The following is a 20,708-nucleotide window of genomic DNA, read 5'->3' as shown; positions in this document are numbered from 1 at the left end:
AAAAAATTCAGCCAAGATTCAGAGAATGAGACAGCATGCATAAATCAATTTGTTTCTGTATACAAGAAAAGCAGCTGGAAAGAAAATTAAGAAAAGCAACTGCATTTCTGATAGTATCTCAGGGAAAACATGTACAAAATATACTAATAGGTGTCTCACTAAAACAGATACATGTGATCATTATAAATATGGAAAAATGGGGGCCGAAGAGATAGCATGGAGGTAGGGTATTTGCTTTGTATGCAGAAGGACGGTAGTTCCCGGCATCCCATGTGGTCCCCGGAGCCTGCCAGGAGTGATTTCTGAGCATAGAGCCAGGAGTAGCCCCTGAACACTGCTGGGTGTGACCCTCCCAAAAGAAACAAAAAATAAAAACAAAAATGTAAATATGGAAAAATGCTAAAACTCAAGATATAACAATGCAATTAAAAATCACTAAGATGCACTTTTTTCCTTCATAGATTGGGTAAAGTTTGACAGAATAACTTCTTGGTGAGATTATAGCATACTATTGGGAGGTGGCATATACTCCTATGAAGATAACTTAAAATCACATTTATTTATGCCCTTCTCAATTACCTAACCTTTCTTCTTTTTCTGGCAAAAAAGTCAAATGGTATATAAAGACTATGCTTCAGCAGAAATTAAAAGACTTAAAGGACCCAAATGCTCATACATAGAGAACAGGCTAAATAGATTGTTCTACTAATACACAAAGAAGCAAACTCTCAGAGAGAAAAAATATAAAAGGAGTGAGAAAAGAAAGCTTTAGCTAATGCTGTGAAATAAATGTTATGATATAGTGGTATATTAAAAAGGCAAAGCACAACACATAATAGCAATATGTGGTATAAAATAAGAAGCAGGGAATGTTTAAAACAAGAAAATAAATGGTAAATGACAATTTTCTAAAAATAGGTGTATGGAGATGGGGGGAGAAATAATGTAGACAGAACAGACAGACACAAAATTGAAATGATCTTCATTCTTCATTCTTCTTGATCTCCATTCTTCTTGAATGATCTTCATCTTACAGTTCTGACTTTAGAACTCTATAGTTACAAAGATATCTGCTAGTGCTTTAATGAGTTCATTGGTGATTCAATAATTTTCAAAAATATACTTGCTACTGAACTTTTCCTTCTTTCTCTTCCAGTTCTTTAGTTATTCTTTCAATTTTCTATTTTTTTAATCATGTTGCTTTTGGTCTTTCTAAACAAATGTATTATGATCAGTTATGTCAACTATGTGATGCATTTTCTTTAAGTAAATTTAAAAAATTACTACTAATTAAAAATTAAAAACTAAAAAAAGATAATTTGGGGCCTCCCAAGCTATGGCCAGGTGGCCATTCCTGGTGCTATTCAACATAGCTGTGTGACCCAATAGTTCACTGCTCAGCCCTGAGATACAGTATTGCTCAGGCCCAGTGGTACATAGAGCCACATTCAGCAGTGCTGGAAGGTCACATGGCATGAGGGATAGAACTAGTGCATGTTAGACATGTGTTCCACCCGTTCAAGCTATATTTCTTGCTTAGAGTATAAAATTTAAACAATTAAAACTTAAGACCCTGGGCTGGCTAAATGGTAGAACATTGAAAATGTAATACAAATGAAACCATGATATGACTCCTTGAGAGACTTGCAAGCCTTTAATGCATTCTGGGCAGTCTGATGTTTGTAATATTCAGAGCTGTGACAAATGTGTGATCTAGAGAGCACCACAAGTTGTGTGACCCACAACAAGGTCCACAACCAAGTTTATTCAATCTCTAGTTCTTGCTTTAGAAACAACAAAGGAAGATAGAGAAAAGAAATAAGTAGTAAAAAATATTTTTAAGTTAAATCAAAAAGAAAAATCCATTTATAAAAATTAGATATTTATATTAAAATATAATAATAAAACTCCCAATAATATATGTAGAAAAATAACTACATAGATGATAATAATCAATTTTAATATAATTTTTATTGTGACCAAAAGTGAATAACAAATCTTTCACAGTAATATTTAAGGTACATAGTGAGTGACAATGAATCAGGGCCATTCCCACCACCAGGGTTGTAAATGAAAATAATTATTATTACTATTTTATATATATATATAAGAACCAAACCAAGTGGTACACAGGGATTGCCTTGGATGCACTTATTATTACAGGAACAACATGTGATACAGAAGATCAAATCCATGACCTCACATATGCTAAACATTTGCTTTACTACTTGAGTGATCTCATTATATACTATTAAATATAACATTACAATGTGCTTTTCTGGTAAAATACTAAAAGAAAAAATGTAAATATTAGTACTATCAACTATCAATTATAAGACTACTATTGTTGCTTTGATAATATTAATCAATAATATTAATAACTGTAGGGATGCATTGCCAACACAGCAATAAAGAATCAGTGAAGGTTCAAAGGGACAGTATCGGAGGTAAGGCACTTGCCTTGCACGTGGTGGACCCAGATTCAATCCTTTACCCCACATAATTCAAGGATTTACAGGTGTGATTCCTGAACAAAAAGCCAAGAATAACTCCTCAGCACTGCTAGATATGGACCAAAACCAAAACAAAATGTAACAAGTTAATGAAAAATCAAAATTTATCTAAACTATCAAAATTTTATTTTATCTGTTAAACAAAGATTGGGTACAGAATACAATAAAATCAGAACATTCAATAACAAATGAACACTGGAAGAAGAAAAAGATTGATGTAGAACAAATATTTGAAGAGATTTTATAATATTGGGCCAGAGAGATGACTCAAAAGTTTGAGTTGGCTCAAACTTTGCACATGGGAGTTCCAGGAATAGTTTTAGAGTAGCCACAGAGTGTGGCTCTATCCAAAACACTACTAATTCTACTAGCTAAATATATTATTAATATATTGTGGCTATGATGGTCAATATAAAATAAGGTTATGATAGTAAATATAAAATATTTGACAATAGGACTACACATGGTTAAGAATATTTATAATAAAGAATTCTTATATATGATATATTATATATTATATATTATATATGTAAATATAATATATCATTGTATATAATATATAATCATATTACATATGTTATAATATATAAGGATTAAGAATATATATGTGCCAGCGGCCTTTTGGCCTGGCCTAGGGTGGGGGGCCCGGACCTGGGTCACCCGAACCCCCTCTCCCCCTTTCCTCCGGATCTCCAGGTGGGTTTCTGGGAGGAGCTGATGGGGCACCCTGGGTTTTCCCCACTCCCAGGCCGGGTCTGGGGACCGGCCTAGGTTGGGCTTAAATCCCTGTCCTTCGGGCTTGGGAGGGTCTCTCTCCCTTCCTGGAGCTGGATTTTTAGCAGCACGGGCGGGCAGCTGGCAGACCTCCGTATGTGCCAGCGGCTTTTTGGCCTGGCCTAGGGTGGGGGGCCCGGACCTGGGTCACCCGAACCCCCTCTCCCCCTTTCCTCCGGATCTCCAGGTGGGTTTCTAGGAGGAGCTGATGGGGCACCCTGGGTTTTCCCCACTCCCAGGCCGGGTCTGGGGACCGGCCTAGGTTGGGCTTAAATCCCTGTCCTTCGGGCTTGGGAGGGTCTCTCTCCCTTCCTGGAGCTGGATTTTTAGCAGCACGGGCGGGCAGCTGGCAGACCTCCGTATGTGCCAGCGGCCTTTTGGCCTGGCCTAGGGTGGGGGGCCCGGACCTGGGTCACCCGAACCCCCTCTCCCCCTTTCCTCCGGATCTCCAGGTGGGTTTCTGGGAGGAGCTCATGGGGCACCCTGGGTTTTCCCCACTCCCAGGCCGGGTCTAGAGGGTGGATCAGGGGGTGTAGTTTGATCTGGGGTGAGGCAAATAATTTCTCAGCTATACTCAGTCTATCACTGCCATTTTCATACCAGTCCACATTTTGAAACCGCGCGGGGGCGCTCCTCCCAACCATCAGTACCCCAGATTTACCCTTCTTAACTTCAGTAACACACAGCTTCAATCTCTGACTAAAGACATACAGTAGATCTTACAAATCCCAGAACTATTTAGAAGGACACAAATCGAACACATATTGAACACATATATTTTTTGAATATTTTATGGTTATTTTCTTTAACTGCTGTAACTCTCTATATATTCTTCTACCATGATGTTTCTATCCACTTTTCATCCTGTCTTTTCTTTGTAAGCTGTTCAGTAAGGATTGTGGTGGAACTATCCCTCAGTTTGATGCCTATGATTGAACTATGTCATGGAAATTGCTGGTCTTGTTCCTATTGCGTCCAGATGCACCAATAACGCTTCGTGGCATTGATCCTTGTTTGCATAGACACATTAAAATGGGAAAACACTATACATACAGATTAGTTATTATCTAATAAATCTCATTACAATGTACCTTACACCCTGAATATTGATATAATGACCTGGCATAGGCCTCAGTTGAATGGGCATTCTCCATTCACGCTGGAACCAGGCAAGCTATCTACGAAACATCCAAGGTCTTTTATAGCAACAGTTGGAAGCAGTCCTCTACCAGGAAAGACACTACCAAGGGTGTGACATCGACCTCCTAATAAGACACTTCCGTTTACACTGAGAAGACGTGACAACAACAATGACCTGCGAGAAGACATGACAACAACGATGACCTGCTCTACAGGACATGGTTCTCTCTATTGCCCCTTAAGTGTGAGGTGAAACGAGAGGATGCTCTGCACCATCCTGACTGCAATATGGGATATGCAGACTCCAGGATCTTTAATACAGAAGAATGATACCAACAACAGAGACTATGTGAGGAATGGAGGTGTATTGCCACTACAGACTATGACTTGAATTGGACAAACTAGTTTGCCTGGAGCCTAGAGCCAGTCCTGTGCCAGGAAACTTCAGGGGTAGGGTCTCCATGTATTTAGACCATAATTTGTCTTTCCATGTCCCTTATGTTTTGGTGGGCCTATGCAAACAAATGCCACTTTAATATCGTTTTTTACTATGTTCTCTTGACTCCAATCCTTAAGAAAAACAACCCATTAAAACTTTTGAGGTTAACTTAAACTAGTAAGCATGTGCATGGAACTAGATAAATGTACTTTGCCCTCAATGTTTAAAGAGTTACATAAGTCTAATATCTTTAGATTATATGGTGTGCTGCTAAGAAACAATATGTACTACAACTGGGGATTTGAGGGACAAAGTAATTGTATTGTACATGGGTTCAGTTTTGTTTTTCTTAATGTTCTTTGACTGAAAGTTCAAGGCTGGGATATCATCGATGGAACTACTGAGAATCCTGTTTATGGGTGATTGGGCTTCCACTGTAACTTTACCCTGTCCTCTTTCTTTGCATCTTTGTTGTCATAATTAAAATAATAAAAAAAATAATTAATAAAAAAAAAAAAAAAAGAATATATATATATATATATATATATATATATATATATATATATATATATATATTGGTTTTGGGGTCACATCTGGCAGCACTCAGGGGTTACTCATGTCTCTACACTAAGAAATCAATCCTGGCAGGTTCAGGGGACCATATGGGATGCTGGGATTCGAATCACCGACCTGCATGCAAGGCGAACGCCTTACCTCCATGCTATCTCTCTGGCCCAGTTTAATATTTTTTTTAATATAGAACGCTTCACGAATTTGCATGTCATCCTTGTGCAGGGGTCATGCTAATCTTCTCTGTATCATTTCAATGTTAGTATATGTGCTGCCGAAGCGAGCACTTTTTTTTTTTCAGTTTAAGTTTTTATTGTTTTGTTTTATTTTTGGTTTTTGGGTCACACTCGGCAGTACTCAGGGGTCACTCCTGACTCGATGCTCAGAAATCGCTCCTGGCAGGCTTGGGGGACCATATGGGGTGCTGGGATTCGAACCACTGACCTTCTGTTTGCAAGGCAAACGCCTTACCTTCACCTTCATGCTATCTCTCCGGCCCCAGTTTAAGAATATTTTAATGGATATTTCTATTATAAGATAATTACTGTAGTCATTAACTATAGAATATTTTTTGAAATTTGGCTATAATAATTCAAGGTGCACATTGTGATATTTATGCTTTGCATACATCTGACCGGGTCCAATTCCCAGCACCGCATATGGTCCCCTGAGCCTGCCAGAAGTGATGTCTTATGTGCTGCTGGGTGTGGCACAAAGAAACAAACAAAACCTAAAAAAAAAAAATCAAACACTTGAGAACCAATAAGGTGCTTTAAAAAATCATTAAAAAAATTAAATGTGACCAGAGTGATAGTTCAAAGGGAAAAATGCTTATTTGGCACCCCATATGGTCTCAGAAGCCCTACCAGAAATGATCTCTGAGTGTTTAGATAAAAATCAGCATTGTGTACTGCCAGATATGGCCCCCAAAACACAAAAAGAAAAATAAATAAATAAATGGAAACTTAATATATACTCTTGACAATAAAGAAAGCAGGAAAATTAGGGGATCAAAGAACTGATACAACAAAAATAAGTACAAAAGTGACATACATAAATCTAAATAGAATAATAATACTAAGTACAATTAACAAAACAAGCTAGTAAAATGCAGATGGCCAGGCTGCAAAGTAAAACATAGTCTACTTAAGTACTATTTATAAGAAACACAGTTTATTGGGCTGGCGAGGTGGCGCTAGAGGTAAGGTGTCTGCCTTGCAAGCAATAACCAATGAAGGACCTCTGTTCGATCCCCCAGCGTCCCATATGGTCCCCCCAAGCCAGGGGCAATTTCTAAGCGCTTAGCTAGGAGTAACCCCTGAGCATCAAATGGGTATGGCCTGAAAAACAAAAACAAAACAAAACAAACAAAAAAAACCCCCACAATTTATCAATGTATTTATTCAACTTCTGGACTATCCTCATTGGTATTTTTGATCTATACCTGGCTAGGTGCATAGGAGTCCTTTGAGCCATAGTTTTGGTTTCAAATATAGTTTCCATAGTTTCAAGTCCTTTGAGCCATAGTTTTGGTTCAAAAAACATACACTATTTATAAAGACACTATTATTAGAAATAAAATTATTATAAAAATGAAAACTATGCAATCTAAAGCTTATTATTTATTATAATGTTATGTTATCACACTAAGTAGAATATAACACTAAAGACAAAGTAGTACCATAATATAGTGAGGTATAGTTAATGACCAAGGAGTTAGTTCATCAAGAAGATATGACAATCTTGATGTGAATAGATATGATTAGCATGTTAAAATTCATAAAGCAAAAATTGACAGAACTAAAATGAAACAGTAACCCACAATTAAAATTAGAAATTAAAAATGTCAACCTGGCTCACATAACATTTATGAAATATTACCTAAAAACTGCATACCTTGTATTATTTTTAGTTTTATGTGGGACAGTCTCAAGAAGGAATCTATGTTGAATATGAAACATTTCCAAAATAGAGAACATGTCTCAGTAAATTTCAAAACATTTAAATATTGTAGACTTTGCACTCTGACCATAGCATAATTAAAATAAAAATTAAAAACAAAATACATAGAAAAGAAGTCAATTATTTGGAATTAAGCAATACACTACTTATAATGAAAGTAAAAAAAAGGGGGGATACAAAAGAAATTAAAAATAATTCAAAAATGAATAAAGATACAACAACTGAGAATGTGTAAAGACAACTAAAGAAGACTTTAAAGGGGATCTCAGATACCAGCACCCTATCTGCCTCTCTTCTGTGCTGTGCTGCATTTTCGGCCTGATTTCATCCTGTGTGTGGCTCATCTGCGGACAGCCCACCTTCCCTGGAGCCTTCCGTGGAGGTGAGTTGACTCACACAGAAAGGGAGGAGCCAGAGGAGCACGGCTGCTCTGCTTCCCTTCCAGCCGTGCACATCATTTAGCCAATGAATACAACCACAACACATAGAAAAACCCACAATACAAGTGTGACAATGGAGAAACAACGCAGGCCAGCACCAGGCATAGAGAATGACGATGGCAACTTGAACATGACCAACCAACTAGTCAGTCTCTCAGATAAGGAGTTTAGGATTGCAATATGGAAGATGTTTAAAGAACTCAAAGAAAGTATAGAAGAGAACACTAATAAGAATCAAGAGAAGGGTGCGGAGAGATAGCACAGCGGCATTTGCCTTGCAAGCAGGCCATCCAGGACTAAAGGTGGTTGGTTCGAATCCCGGTGTCCCATATGGTCCCCCATGCCTGCCAGGAGCTATTTCTGAGCAGACACCCAGGAGTAACCCCTGAGCACCGCCGGGTGTGACCCAAAAACCAAAAAAAAAAAAAAAAAAAAAAAAAAAGAATCAAGAGAATATGAAGATAGAAATCAAAAAAACTCCAAACTAAAATTTCAGGTCAAATAACAGGTCTGAAAAACTCAGTAGATGAATTGAAGAAAAACATGGTTGAGCTTTCCCACAGGTTAACAGCAGCTGAGGATAGAATTAGTACACTGGAAGATGAGATGAATAACAATTCCATACAGCAGAAGAAAGTGGAAAAAAGCCTCAAAGCAAATGATCAAACAATGGAAAAATTAGTCAAAGAATGGGAACAGATGAAAATAGAAGTCTATGATAAGCTCAACAGAAACAATTTAAGAATCATTGGAGTCCCAGAGACTCAGGAAGAAAATCTCCAGGAAGAATCAACAGTCAAGAACATTATTAAAGAGAAACTACCAGAGCTAAAGACTACATGTGATCAAATCCTGCAAGCCCAAAGAATACCAACTAAAAGAGACCCCAGAAAAAATACCCCGAGACATATCCTAGTCACAATGATGAATCCCACAGATAGAGACAGAATTCTGAAAGCAGCAATATCAAAAAGAGAAATTACATTCAAGGGAACATGCTTGAGATTTACTGCAAACCTATCACCAGAAACACTCAAGGCCAGAAGGCAGTGGTGGGACATAGTGACAAAACTCAATGAAATAAAAGCCTCGCCTAGAATACTGCACCCAGTAAAACTCACTTTCAGGTTTGAAGGAACAGTACATGGTTTCACAGACAAACAACAGCTCAGAAACTTTACAGACTCTAAGCCATACTTAAAAGAAAAACTGAACGACCTACTTTAAGACAAGACTGACCAACAAACACACCAAACTTCGATATAAAGATGGCACTAACTCCCAGGACAATTCTTTCTCACAATGTCAATGGACTAAATGCACCAGTTAAGAGACACAGAGTGGCGAAATGGATCAAAAAACTCAATCCAACCTTCTGCTGCCTACAAAAAACGCACCTGAATAGTCAGAATAAACATAGACTCAAAATAAAAGGCTGGAGAAAAATCATCCAAGCAAACAACACCCATAAAAAGCTAGAGTGGCCATACTAATATCAGATGATGCAAACTTTACACTTAGGAAAGTTGTAAGAAACAAAGATGGACATTTTATATTAATCAAGGGATACGTACAGCAGGTAGAAATCACTCTCCTAAACATATATGCACCGAATGAGGGGCCAGCAAAATATTTAATAAAATTGTTGACAAATCTGAAAAATAATATCAATAACAACACAATAATTGTGGGGGACCTCAACACGGCATTGTCAACACTTGACAGGTCAACCAGACTGAAACCCAACAAGAATATACTAGACCTGAGGAGAGAAATGGGAAAGAGGCCTAGTAGATATATACAAGACACTCCACCTCCAGAAGCCCGGATACACATTCTACTCTAATGTACATGGGACATTCTCCAGGATAGACTACATGCTAGCACATAAAACATACCTCCATGATATCAAGAGGATAGAAATTTTGCAGGCTACCTTTGCTGACCTCAAGGCTCTGAAATTATATGTGAACTACAAAGGGAGACAGAAGAAAAACTTTAATACCTGGAAATTAAACAGCCTAATCCTGAATAACCAGTGGGTCCGAGATGAAATCAAAGAGGAAATCAAAATCTTCCTGAAAATAAATGACAATGGAGACACAAACTATCAGAACCTATGGAACACATCAAAAGCAGTACTGAGAGGAATATTTATAGCTTTGCAAGTACACATCAGAAAAGAAGAAGGGGCATACCATAATGCTTAATGCTTAATGACGCAGCTCATAGATTTAGAAAGTGCTCAACAAAAGGACCCAAAAATAGGGAGGCAGAAGGAAATAAAGCTGAGAGCAGAAATCAATAAAATGGAAACCTGACAAACAATCCAAAAGATCAACAAAAGCAGAAGTTGGTTCTTTGAAAAAATAAACAAGATTGATAGGCCACTGGCAAAACTAACAAAGAAAGAAAGAGAGAGAAACTTGATAAATCGTATTAGGAATGAAAAAGTAAAGATCACTACTGATATGCTAGAGATTCAAAGGTAATCAGAAACTACTTTGAGAAACTCTATGCCACTAAAAATGAAAGCCTGGAAGAAATGGATAAATTCTTGGACTCTTATAATCTTCCACGGTTGAATAAAGAGGATGTAGCATATCTAAACACACCCATCACTATTGAGGAAATTAAGACAGTAATCAAATGTCTGCCCAAAAACAAAAGCCCAGGCCCAGATGGATTTACTAATGAATTCTTTCAAACCTTTCAAGAGGAACTACTACCAATCCTGACAAGACTCTTCCATGAAATTGAAAAAACAGGAACACTTCCAAATAGCTTTTATGAGCCAACATCACCTTGATACCTAAACCAGACAGAGATGCTACGAAAAAAGAAAATTACAGACCACTATCGCTGATGAATACAGATGCAAAGATCCTCAACAAAATCCTGGCAAATAGGATTCAATGCCTCATTAAGAAGGTCATCCACTATGATCAAGTAGGTTTCATCCCAGGAATGCAAGGCTGGTTTAACATCCATAAATCTATCAACATAATACACAACATCAACAAGAAAAATAAAAATCACATGATCATATCAACTTGCCTAAAAATGTGAAGGACCTATACAAAGAAAACTATAAAACTCTGCTCCAAGAAATAAGAGAGGACACACGGAAATGGAAACGCATACCCTGCTCATGGCTTGGCAGGATTAACCTCATTAAAATGGCAATACTCCCCAAAGCATTGTACAGATTTAATGCGATCGCTATAAAGATACCCATGACATTCCTCAAAGAAGTGGATCAGGCACTTTTGAAATTCGTTTGGCACAATAAACACCCTAGAATAGCTAAAGCAATTATTGGGAAAAAGAATATGGGAGGAATTACTTTCCTCAACTTTAAACTGTACTACAAAGCAATAGTTATCAAAACAGCATGGTATTGGAATAAAGACAGGCCCTCAGATCAGTGGAATAGGCTTGAATACTCAGAGAATGTTTCCCAGTCTTACAATCACCTAATTTTTGATAAAGGAGCAAGAAATCCTAAATGGAGCAAAGAAAGCCTCTTCAACAAGTGGTGTTGGCACAACTGGCTAGCCACTTGCAAAAATTGAACTTAGACCCCCAGCTAACATCATGTATGAAGGTTAAATCCAAATGGATGAAAGACCTCGATATCAGACCCAAAACCATAAGATATATAGAACAACATGTAGGTAAAACACTCCAGGATATTGAGATTAAAGGCATCTTCAAGGAGGAAACTGCACTCTCCAAGCAAGTGAAAGCAGAAATTAACAGATAGGAATATATTAAACTGAGAAGCTTCTGCACCTCAAAAGAAATAGTGCCCAGGATACAAGAGCCCCCCACTGAGTGGGAGAAAGTATTCACCCAATACCCATCAGGCAAGGGGCTAATCTCCAAAATATACAAGGCACTGACAGAAATTTATAAGGAAAAAAACATCTAATCCCATCAAAAAATGGGGAGAAGAAATGAACAGACACTTTGATAAAGAAGAAATACATATGGCCGGAAGACACATGAAAAAATGTTCCACATCACTAATCATCAGGGAGATGTAAATCAAAACAACTATGAGGTACCACCTCTCACCCCAGAGATTGGCACACATCACAAAGAATGTGAACGAGTGGTGTTGGCAGGGATGTGGAGAGAAAGGAACTCTTATCCACTGCTGGTGGCAATGCCGTCTAGTTCAACCTTTATGGAAAGCAATATGCAGATTCCTCCAAAAACTGGAAATCGAGCTCCCATACGACCCAGCTATACCACTCATAGGAATATATCCTAGGAACACAAAAATACAATACAAAAATCCCTTCCTTACACCTATATTCATTGCAGCACTATTTACCATAGCAAGACTCTGGAAACAGCCAAGATACCCTTCAACAGATGAATGGCCAAAGAAACGGTGGTACATATACACAATGGAATATTATGCAGCTGTCAGGAGAGATGAAGTCATGAAATTTTCCTATATATGGATGTACATGGAATCTATTATGCTGAATGAAATAAGTCAGAGAGAGAGAGAGAGAGAGAGAGAGAGAGAGAGAAGCAGAATGGTCTCACTCATCTATGGGTTTTAAGAAAAATGAAAGACATTCTTGCAATAATAATTTTCAGACACAAAAGAGAAAAGAGCTGGAAGTTACAGTTCACCTCATGAAGCTCACCGCAAACAGGGGTGAGTTTAATTAGAGAAATAACTACGTTTTGAACTATCCTAATAATGAGAATCTACGAGGGAAATAGAAAGCATGTCTAGAGTACAGGCGGGGGTTGGGTGGGGAAGAGGGAGATTTGGGACATTGGTGATGGGAATGTTGCACTGGTGATGGGTGGTGTTCTCTACATGACTGAAACCCAAATACAATTATGTATGTAATAAAGTTGGTTAAATAAAAAAAAAGAAGACTTTAAAGGAAAATTTAAAGATTTAAATGCATGTAGGGAAAAAAAGACATTAAAATAACTGTTCTAAGCTTTCATCATATAAAAACACGTGGGGGGGAAAACTAAGTCCCAAGTATGTAGGAAAAGATGAATCAAAGTTAAATCATGTTTGGCTGGACTTTAGTGGTAAGGTACTTATCCTACAGATATGAGACTCAGTACTACAAGCCATGGTATCACACACCCACAGCACAATGATGATCAATGAGCTAAAGGAAGGATGAGAGCTAGACAATGAGCAGAATATATGCTTTGAATGTGGGAGACCTAGGTTCAATCCCAGACATCATATGTTCTTTTAGTACTGTCAGGAAAATCCCCAAGCTCTGATCCAAGATTATTTCTCGAGAATTTCCAGGGATCATTCAGAAACTAGAAAGAGTAAAATGAAAAGAAAAATTTATTTCAACATACATTAAAATATAAAATAATATACTAAGGACAACTTTTTAAATAAAAGAAACACTAAGATATCTTTAAGATAAAATCTGCAGAAACAGACAAGAAATAGAGCTTTATAATGGTATTGAAATGCTATTGAAAATCATAGAAAAAGTTTAAGTGTTCAAAGAAAGTTCCAGATACACAGAACTTCACAGGTAGTTCTAGCAAACATTTAAGAAAACTAATATCATTTTTGATTAACTTCTTGCAAATGCCAAGATCTCTAATTACAGAGGTCTGATTTTATCATCCACAACTGAGTAGAAAGTTTCCTGGCACCATAAAAAGACGTTGGGGTGTGGTAATGAGCACGTCAGGAGCCAGTAGTTGTTACCATGGTAGTGTGCTTCAAGGGCAGAGAAACCCTGATCTCTTAGGCCAAGGGAATTCCCTTTTTCGTTTTCCCAATATTTACCATGCCAATGCAAAAAAAAAAAAAAAAAAAAAGAAAAGAAAAGAAAAGAAAAGGAAGCACAAAACCTTGTCACACCAGCATTCCTTCCTTTGTTCTTTTTTCTTTTTTTTTTTATCTTTTTTCTTTTTTTTTCTTTCTTTTTCACTCTTGAGGTTATTATTTGGTGATTGTTTTTTTGTTGGTGGGTGCTTTTTTCTTTTTTTGGTAGTTACTTGTTGTTATTGTTTTTTATGTTGTTTGTTTGTTTGTTTGTTTTTGTTATGGTTTTTTTGTCTTCTTCCAGTAGAAACCACACAACTTGAATCATCTTGTTCTGCCTCATGAATTGAGGGGGGAAATAAAAATGAATGGTACCAGGACCAAACAGCCATATAAACACTGAATGGAAATAAAAAATGATCAGACTTAAATACCAAACCTAAAGTCAACAACAACAAAATTGATACCCTATCTACAACAAGCTATACACAGAGGGGAACAGTTACACTAACACTTTGAGGGGCAAAGGAGGGAGATATGGGACACATTCTGGGAAAAGGGGATTCCTCGTGGTGGGAATGGCCCTGATCCATTGTCACTATGTACCTTAAATATTACTGTGAAAGATTTGTTATTACTATTGGTAATTGAAATAATACACATATAATATTATTCTACATATATAGTCATGTTTCTATTTTGTTTTCATCTTGTATGTATTTAGGGAATTATTATCTTGGCCAAAAAATGAAATTAATTACCTTTCATTTATTGAAAGGTAAAATACATAGACCTTATTTGTTCAAATTTTGAGATAGATTATCTGCTTTTCCCCCCCTCCTGTATAAAATAGTTTGTGCATTAATAACAATTAATCTTATATTTCTTGTTTTCTTTTAGGGTTTTTTTATTATAAATTGTCCAGACTTAACACCTTTGGCTCACCAATTGATATATATTAACTTATCATATAATGATCTCTCCAACTTTCCCACAGAAGTGAGTTCATTTTTATAATTGTGTATATTGTGATAAGTTCTGGTTATGAATAATAATTTAAAAAATAGGCATTTATGGTACCCTAGCATTTCTATAATTTTTTTTTTTTTGGTTTTTGGGCCACACCCGCCAGTGCTCAGGGGTTACTCCTGGCTATCTGCTCAGAAATAGCTCCTGGCAGGCACAGGGGACCATATGGGACACCGGGATTCGAACCAACCATGTTAGGTCCTGGATCGGCTGCTTGCAAGGCAAACACTGCTGTGCTATTTCTCTGGCCCCGCATTTCTATAAATTTAACATATTTTGAAACATCCCAAAATACCTATATTGTGACGTACCAAACACGTAGTTCATCTTTTTAGTGCTAATTAAATTCTCAACAAATATTCTATATACTTTCAAATATGTCCTATTAATTATACAGTATATATAAAATAATTTGCTATGATAATTCATATGGGAGGAAATAATTAAATGTATTTAAAATAAATGAGTGATTAAGAAAGTTTATGTTTCTAATATTTATAGTCATTGCACTATGAGCTATTAGATTTTGTGGCTTCCAGAATATGAATACTAATGAACTGATTTTTATTTCACTTTATTACTTTTCCCTTTTAGTTGGTTAATCATTAGTTTATATTAGTTCTATAAATTAAAGTTTATGTATATGTATGCATGTACATATAGTCATATGTATATATTGGATTTAACGTCTCCATTACAAAATGTCTAGTCCTTTTACATTTTACAAAATGTCTTTTCCCTTTTACCCTGCTTGTTAGTTTTCACTGTTGATAATCCCCATAGGAGTAAAACTGTTTATTAATTGTCTATCACTTATTTTACTTAATATAATGACAAGTCTCATTCATCTTTTCTCATATGGCAGAATTTAATCTTTATTTTAGTAGTGGCCTCTCTTAGCAGTGCTTATTATGCTTAGGCAGTGCCTAGAGGCCAACCCAGGGATACTCCTTATAGAATTTAAAGGACCATACAGTACCAGAGATCAAATTCAACATACACAGAGCTAGACATGTACTTTACCATTTAAATCATATCCATGGATCCCACAACTTCATGCTTTTAATTTGAAAGTAGTGTTCTGTTGAATACATACATACATACATACATACATCACATTTTTTAAAAAATCATAGTAGTGGTCTTTTTCCAGAATTCAATATCCATCACTACTAAAATAATAGTTAAAACACTCAGTGAATTGTTTATTCTTATATTGACTTAATTTCTGGATTTGAGTAGCACTACATTGCCAAACTCTGTTATCCAGTTGACTGGGCATTACTGAGAGTGGTTCCTTGTATCCCTGAATAGTTTTGGGAAGTATCTCTCCAAAGGTTTTTAATTAAAAGACTATTGTTAGGAAAATATTTGGGGCTGGAGAGATAGCACAGCGGTGGGGCGTTTGCCTTAGATGCAGAAGGATGGTGGTTTGAATCCCAGCATCTTTGACCCAGGAGTAGTAACCCATGAGCACTGCTGGGTGTGACCCAAAAACCAATATATATATATATATATATATATATATATATATATATATATATATTTTTTTTTTAAGTAAGTAGAATGTCATTGTAGGAAATGTCCACTAGATGCAATAGAAAGCTAAAGAGGAAGAAATAAAAGGATTTCTGCAGAGATTTAAAGTAAATTTAAAATTTAATATAGAATGGTAGATATAGGGCCTGGAGAGATAGCATAGCGGCGTTTGCCTTGCAAGCAGCCGATCCAGGACCAAAGGTGGTTGGTTCAAATCCCGGTGTCCCATATGGTCCCCTGTGCCTGCCAGGAGCTATTTCTGAGCAGACAGCCAGGAGTAACTCCTGAGCACCACCGAGTGTGGCCCAAAAACCAAAAAAAAAAAAAAAAAAAAAAAGAATGGTAGATATAAATCCAACTGTTATAACACTATAATTTAACATATCAAGCAATCACATCAAAAGATGTTAACTATCAAAATGGATTAAAAAAAGAAACAATCAAGTCCAGAAAGTGGACTTGTTTCCCTTGCATGTGACCAACTTGGAATTTGATCCCTGGTATCCCAATATGATCCCCAAAACAGCGAGGAATTACCCCTGAGCACAGAGCCAGGAGTAAGTTCTGAGTACCACTAGATGCGGTCCCTCCCAAATAAAACAAAGAAACTACCAAGTTCCAATGATATATTATCTACAGGAGATATATTTAATACTGAAAGATACAAAGAGCTTTCTATGGACAAAGATATCAAGCAAACTAAAACCACATTTAATCCAGATTTAACAAAAGTGTAAAACTTATACTTGAAAAGTATAAAGTATTATTAAAAGAAACTAAAGGAAAAATGCTTAGATGGTAATGAAGAAGGCCGGTTAATGGGTGGGGGTCAGGGTGCTGGCAGTGTGGATTAAAGGAACTACACCTGGTATCAGGCCAAAACTATCAAGACTGGAAACCCGTTGAGTTGTAGAAATAAAGGTTGGACCCTCTGAGGAGAGAGATTCCAGTAAAAAAAACTTTGGTAAGAATATGAAAGACCACTAAAAGTTAAAAGGTTTTTCCCTTGACGACACCCTAGCAACAGATTCCTATCTGCATAGAGAATCAACTTTGCATAGGGCTCTCGATTCCTACTCTGGAGTTCATCCACATCTCAACTTCTCAATTTGAAATGTGTATCCTCAACTCTCTCCCCTCTGGAGAAGCCCATATTCTCATGTCAACTCTCTTTCTCTCTCTTTCCCCTCATAAATCCTACAATAGATACTTCCCTATCCATTTCCTTCCTGAAATTTATCTTTGTGAGGGTAATTGATGGATCTGGGAACTTAGGTAGAGGTTTTTTCCTGCAAAGAGCAACTTGATGGTTGCCAGTGGGCTGGAGGGCCACTAGCATCCCAGGTAGGTGCTTATGGCTGAATTTGCCATTTCAGCTCCTGTTACTCCCCACTGCTCACCTCCCACATCCTTCCCTCCCCTTGTTCCTCACTTCTCCCAAGTCACTTACAGCATTTGGTGAAAGAACCAGAAGCCAGGTGACCTAAAATAGTATGATTTTATAACTTAATATTGTTAAAAAAGACTATACTCACCAATTTATCTATTTACGCAGTCTCTGTGAAAATTACAGCATGCCTTTTTTTTTGGACAGATCAATGCTAAATTTTCTATGTAAATGCAAGGGACTCCAAGTAGTCAAAACAATGTTGTAAAGAAAGGAAAAGCTTATATTATCTGATTGTAAATGGAAATATGCTCTACTTACTATACCAGTTTTAGATCTTTGTGTAAAGTTAAAGGTGTAATTTATTATTAGAGAGCATATTAACCATACTAATATTAACCATATTAAGATTCACCAAAAATAAGAAATGTATTAATTAAAAACCATAAATTTAATAGACACTCAATTTTTTAATTCATATGAAAAAGAAGTATCTATCAATTAATGTTAAGTCAATTCTCTCATATTTAAAAAAGTGCCTCCGAGCACTGGTGGCGGCGGTGGCTTTTGCAACCCGGGACTGAGTGCAAGTAAGACAGTCATCATGATCCTCCAGCGGCTCTTCAGTTTCTCCCCCTTGTCCATTCTGCTGTCTCTGTCCATTTGAGGAGGAATATTGGTGCGACTGTGGTGGCCTTTAAGGAACTGGATCTGTCCAAAAAAATCTTTGTAGACAAGATTAGAGAATACAAACCTAAGTGACAGTCATCTGGAGTATCTGTTGATACTGGCCCAGAATATCAGCAAGAGTTGGATAGGGAGCTTTTCAAGCTTAAGCAGATGTATGGCAAAGCAGACATGAATACGTTCCCTAACTACACATTTGAAGAACCCAAATTTAAAGTCATCGATAAACCCCAGTCCTGAAGAAATGATGTACAGTAACCTGGTCTTTTGTCCTAGATGAGTTTTATAACTGATAATATCAGTAGCAGCAGAGTAAACACATCTAACTACTGTCAAATGTTCTTTCAATTCTGATTCCTAATAAATAATTTGGGCATTTAAAAAAAATAAAAAAATAAAAAAGTGACTCCAATGAAGTCACAAGCTTGATTAAACAGGATGATTTTCCTATTTATAAAATGATTTATGAATTGAAAATAATCCTTTGTAATACCTATCATTATTATACCAATTAATGCTACTCAATTATTTTGCACAGATATTAAAGGTATTTGAATATATACATGATACAGCCAATTAATGTTAATCTACTGATTTTACTACACTGATCACTACATTCAAAGGGCTTCTAACACATAACCAAAAAAATCTCATACTTTATTCTACTCATGGTTGTTTCTCTTTTTTATTTCTTAGGTACTTTGTGTTAAAAATTTACAAGTGCTGATCCTGAGGAATAATCCTATCAAAGAAATACCCTCTGCAATCCAACAACTTAAGTTCCTTAGAAATTTAAACATGGCCTTTAATTTGCTTACATCTCTCCCAGCTGGGTAAAGTTGATATTCTGAGATCAGAAGCAAACAAAAGTATTATTTCTACTGTAGAAAAGATTCAGTTTGGGTTTTTTGGAAAATAACAGGCAATTTTAGTCATTTACCAATTCTTATTCTGCTCTAATGTTTTGTACAATTGTGTTGAATATAATCTTGCCAACTAGATTTCAGTTAATAGGAACTAGTTAACACATAGTTACAAATATAATTTTCCGAGTTTAGGTTAATTGAACACAAGTCATGTAAAGAAGTTTGGGTGAGAATCTTGCACTATCCCTTTACAGCTCTTTGGCTATAAAAAGAAAGAATGTTGAATTTGGAATTAGAAAATCTAGACATTTTTACATTAACTTGATTAATATCTACTTGACCTAGAGCAAATCACTTAGCTCACTCTTGCTCTCACTTTCGTAATCTATAAATTGAGAGATTAGCCTGTGGAAAAATTCTTTCAACTCTAATATTAATGGCGATATTTGAATATAAAATAAATGGTTGTTTTTATTACTTTCAAACTCAACTTCAATGAGTACACGGACTGATCTCCGCACACCAACAGACAATTCTCAGACACCAGTAGAATGTTCAATAACTTAGTCTTGACACTAGCAGGTATATACCGTATTTTTCTGGCGTATAAGACGATCCCTAATTTTACATTTAAAACATAGGTTTAGGCCTATATTCGCTGTATCAGACAGAACGTGCCTGTGCTGCAACTGTATGTACCACAGTGAGCCAATCACAACAAGCAAATGTTCAAAGGTTATACTGTAATAGACTTCCTCTCTGACTCTGGCCAATCCGAGCAGGCTTTTTAACAGTGTAGATTCGGGTCCAGAACATTGTCTAATTTGCATGCATAAAAAGCCTGCTTGGTTTGGCTGAGTTAAAGAGGCAGTCTGAGCAGCCTTGCAGTGATTGGTGCAGGATCGAATTGGTAAATTCGTTTCGTGGCAATATCCAGACAGTTTTTGTTTAGCGGCATATTGAAATGTTTTTTGGAATATACTCGGCATATAAGACGACCCCCGATTTTCGGTTGACTTTTTTTCATTTCAAAAGTTGTATTATATGCCGGAAAATATGGTACTATGATTGCCACTCTGGAAGCATAGCCAGAAAGAGAGCATAGTTCCTATGGGTACATTCTCTCCAAGTCATCCTGCACTCAGACAAGTTCAGGCTGTAACTAGACCTTTCAAGTACCTGGATCAGATTAAAATATTTTTCTAGAAGTAAATATTACAAAATTTACATCCAGGAAAAATAAGCTGGAAGAGATACAAGGAGCAAGATTTGGGGAAAGATATGGAGCTTCCGTACCCTCTCTAGACTTTCCATTCTCCCCAAATCTCCATAAATCTTGTAAGGAGGCTTCCTTACTTAAGATGACTGATGCATTCACTGATCATTGACAATTTAACTCAACCTCAGACCCTTTGCCTTTCCTCCAGAGAGAAAGGGGTGAAAATTTAAGTTTCAATGATCTAATCAGATGATTAGCTTTCCCAAGACCTGGTAATCAGGTCTTCACATGTTTTCCAAATCACTTCATTAAGGTGACAAGAGAACTTTTAACACTCAATATCTAAGAAATCCTAACG

General features: G+C 36.6%; 1 protein-coding gene, 1 non-coding gene and 1 pseudogene across 2 annotated transcripts in view; 2 read left to right on the top strand and 1 right to left on the bottom strand.

The window, feature by feature from the left end:
* Nucleotides 1-20,708, top strand: part of LRRC63 (leucine rich repeat containing 63) — a 78,760-nt gene that overhangs the window by 18,725 nt on the left and 39,327 nt on the right. Inside the window, exons 5-6 of the mRNA XM_049778484.1 lie at nt 14,524-14,622; nt 18,962-19,098. Coding sequence (XP_049634441.1) covers nt 14,524-14,622; nt 18,962-19,098 — 236 coding nt within the window. The remainder of the gene's footprint in view (nt 1-14,523; nt 14,623-18,961; nt 19,099-20,708) is intronic.
* Nucleotides 5,617-5,723, bottom strand: LOC126016993 (U6 spliceosomal RNA). Its single transcript, XR_007498672.1, has one exon. It is a non-coding gene; the product is annotated as a U6 spliceosomal RNA (small nuclear RNA).
* Nucleotides 18,127-18,555, top strand: LOC126016301 (ATP synthase-coupling factor 6, mitochondrial-like; annotated as a pseudogene).

The sequence above is a fragment of the Suncus etruscus genome, chromosome 8 (genome assembly GCF_024139225.1).
Source record: "Suncus etruscus isolate mSunEtr1 chromosome 8, mSunEtr1.pri.cur, whole genome shotgun sequence".
Taxonomy (NCBI): Eukaryota; Metazoa; Chordata; class Mammalia; order Eulipotyphla; family Soricidae; genus Suncus; species Suncus etruscus.
Note: the sequence above shows the minus strand (reverse complement) of the source record. Positions and strands in the feature narration are given on the sequence as shown.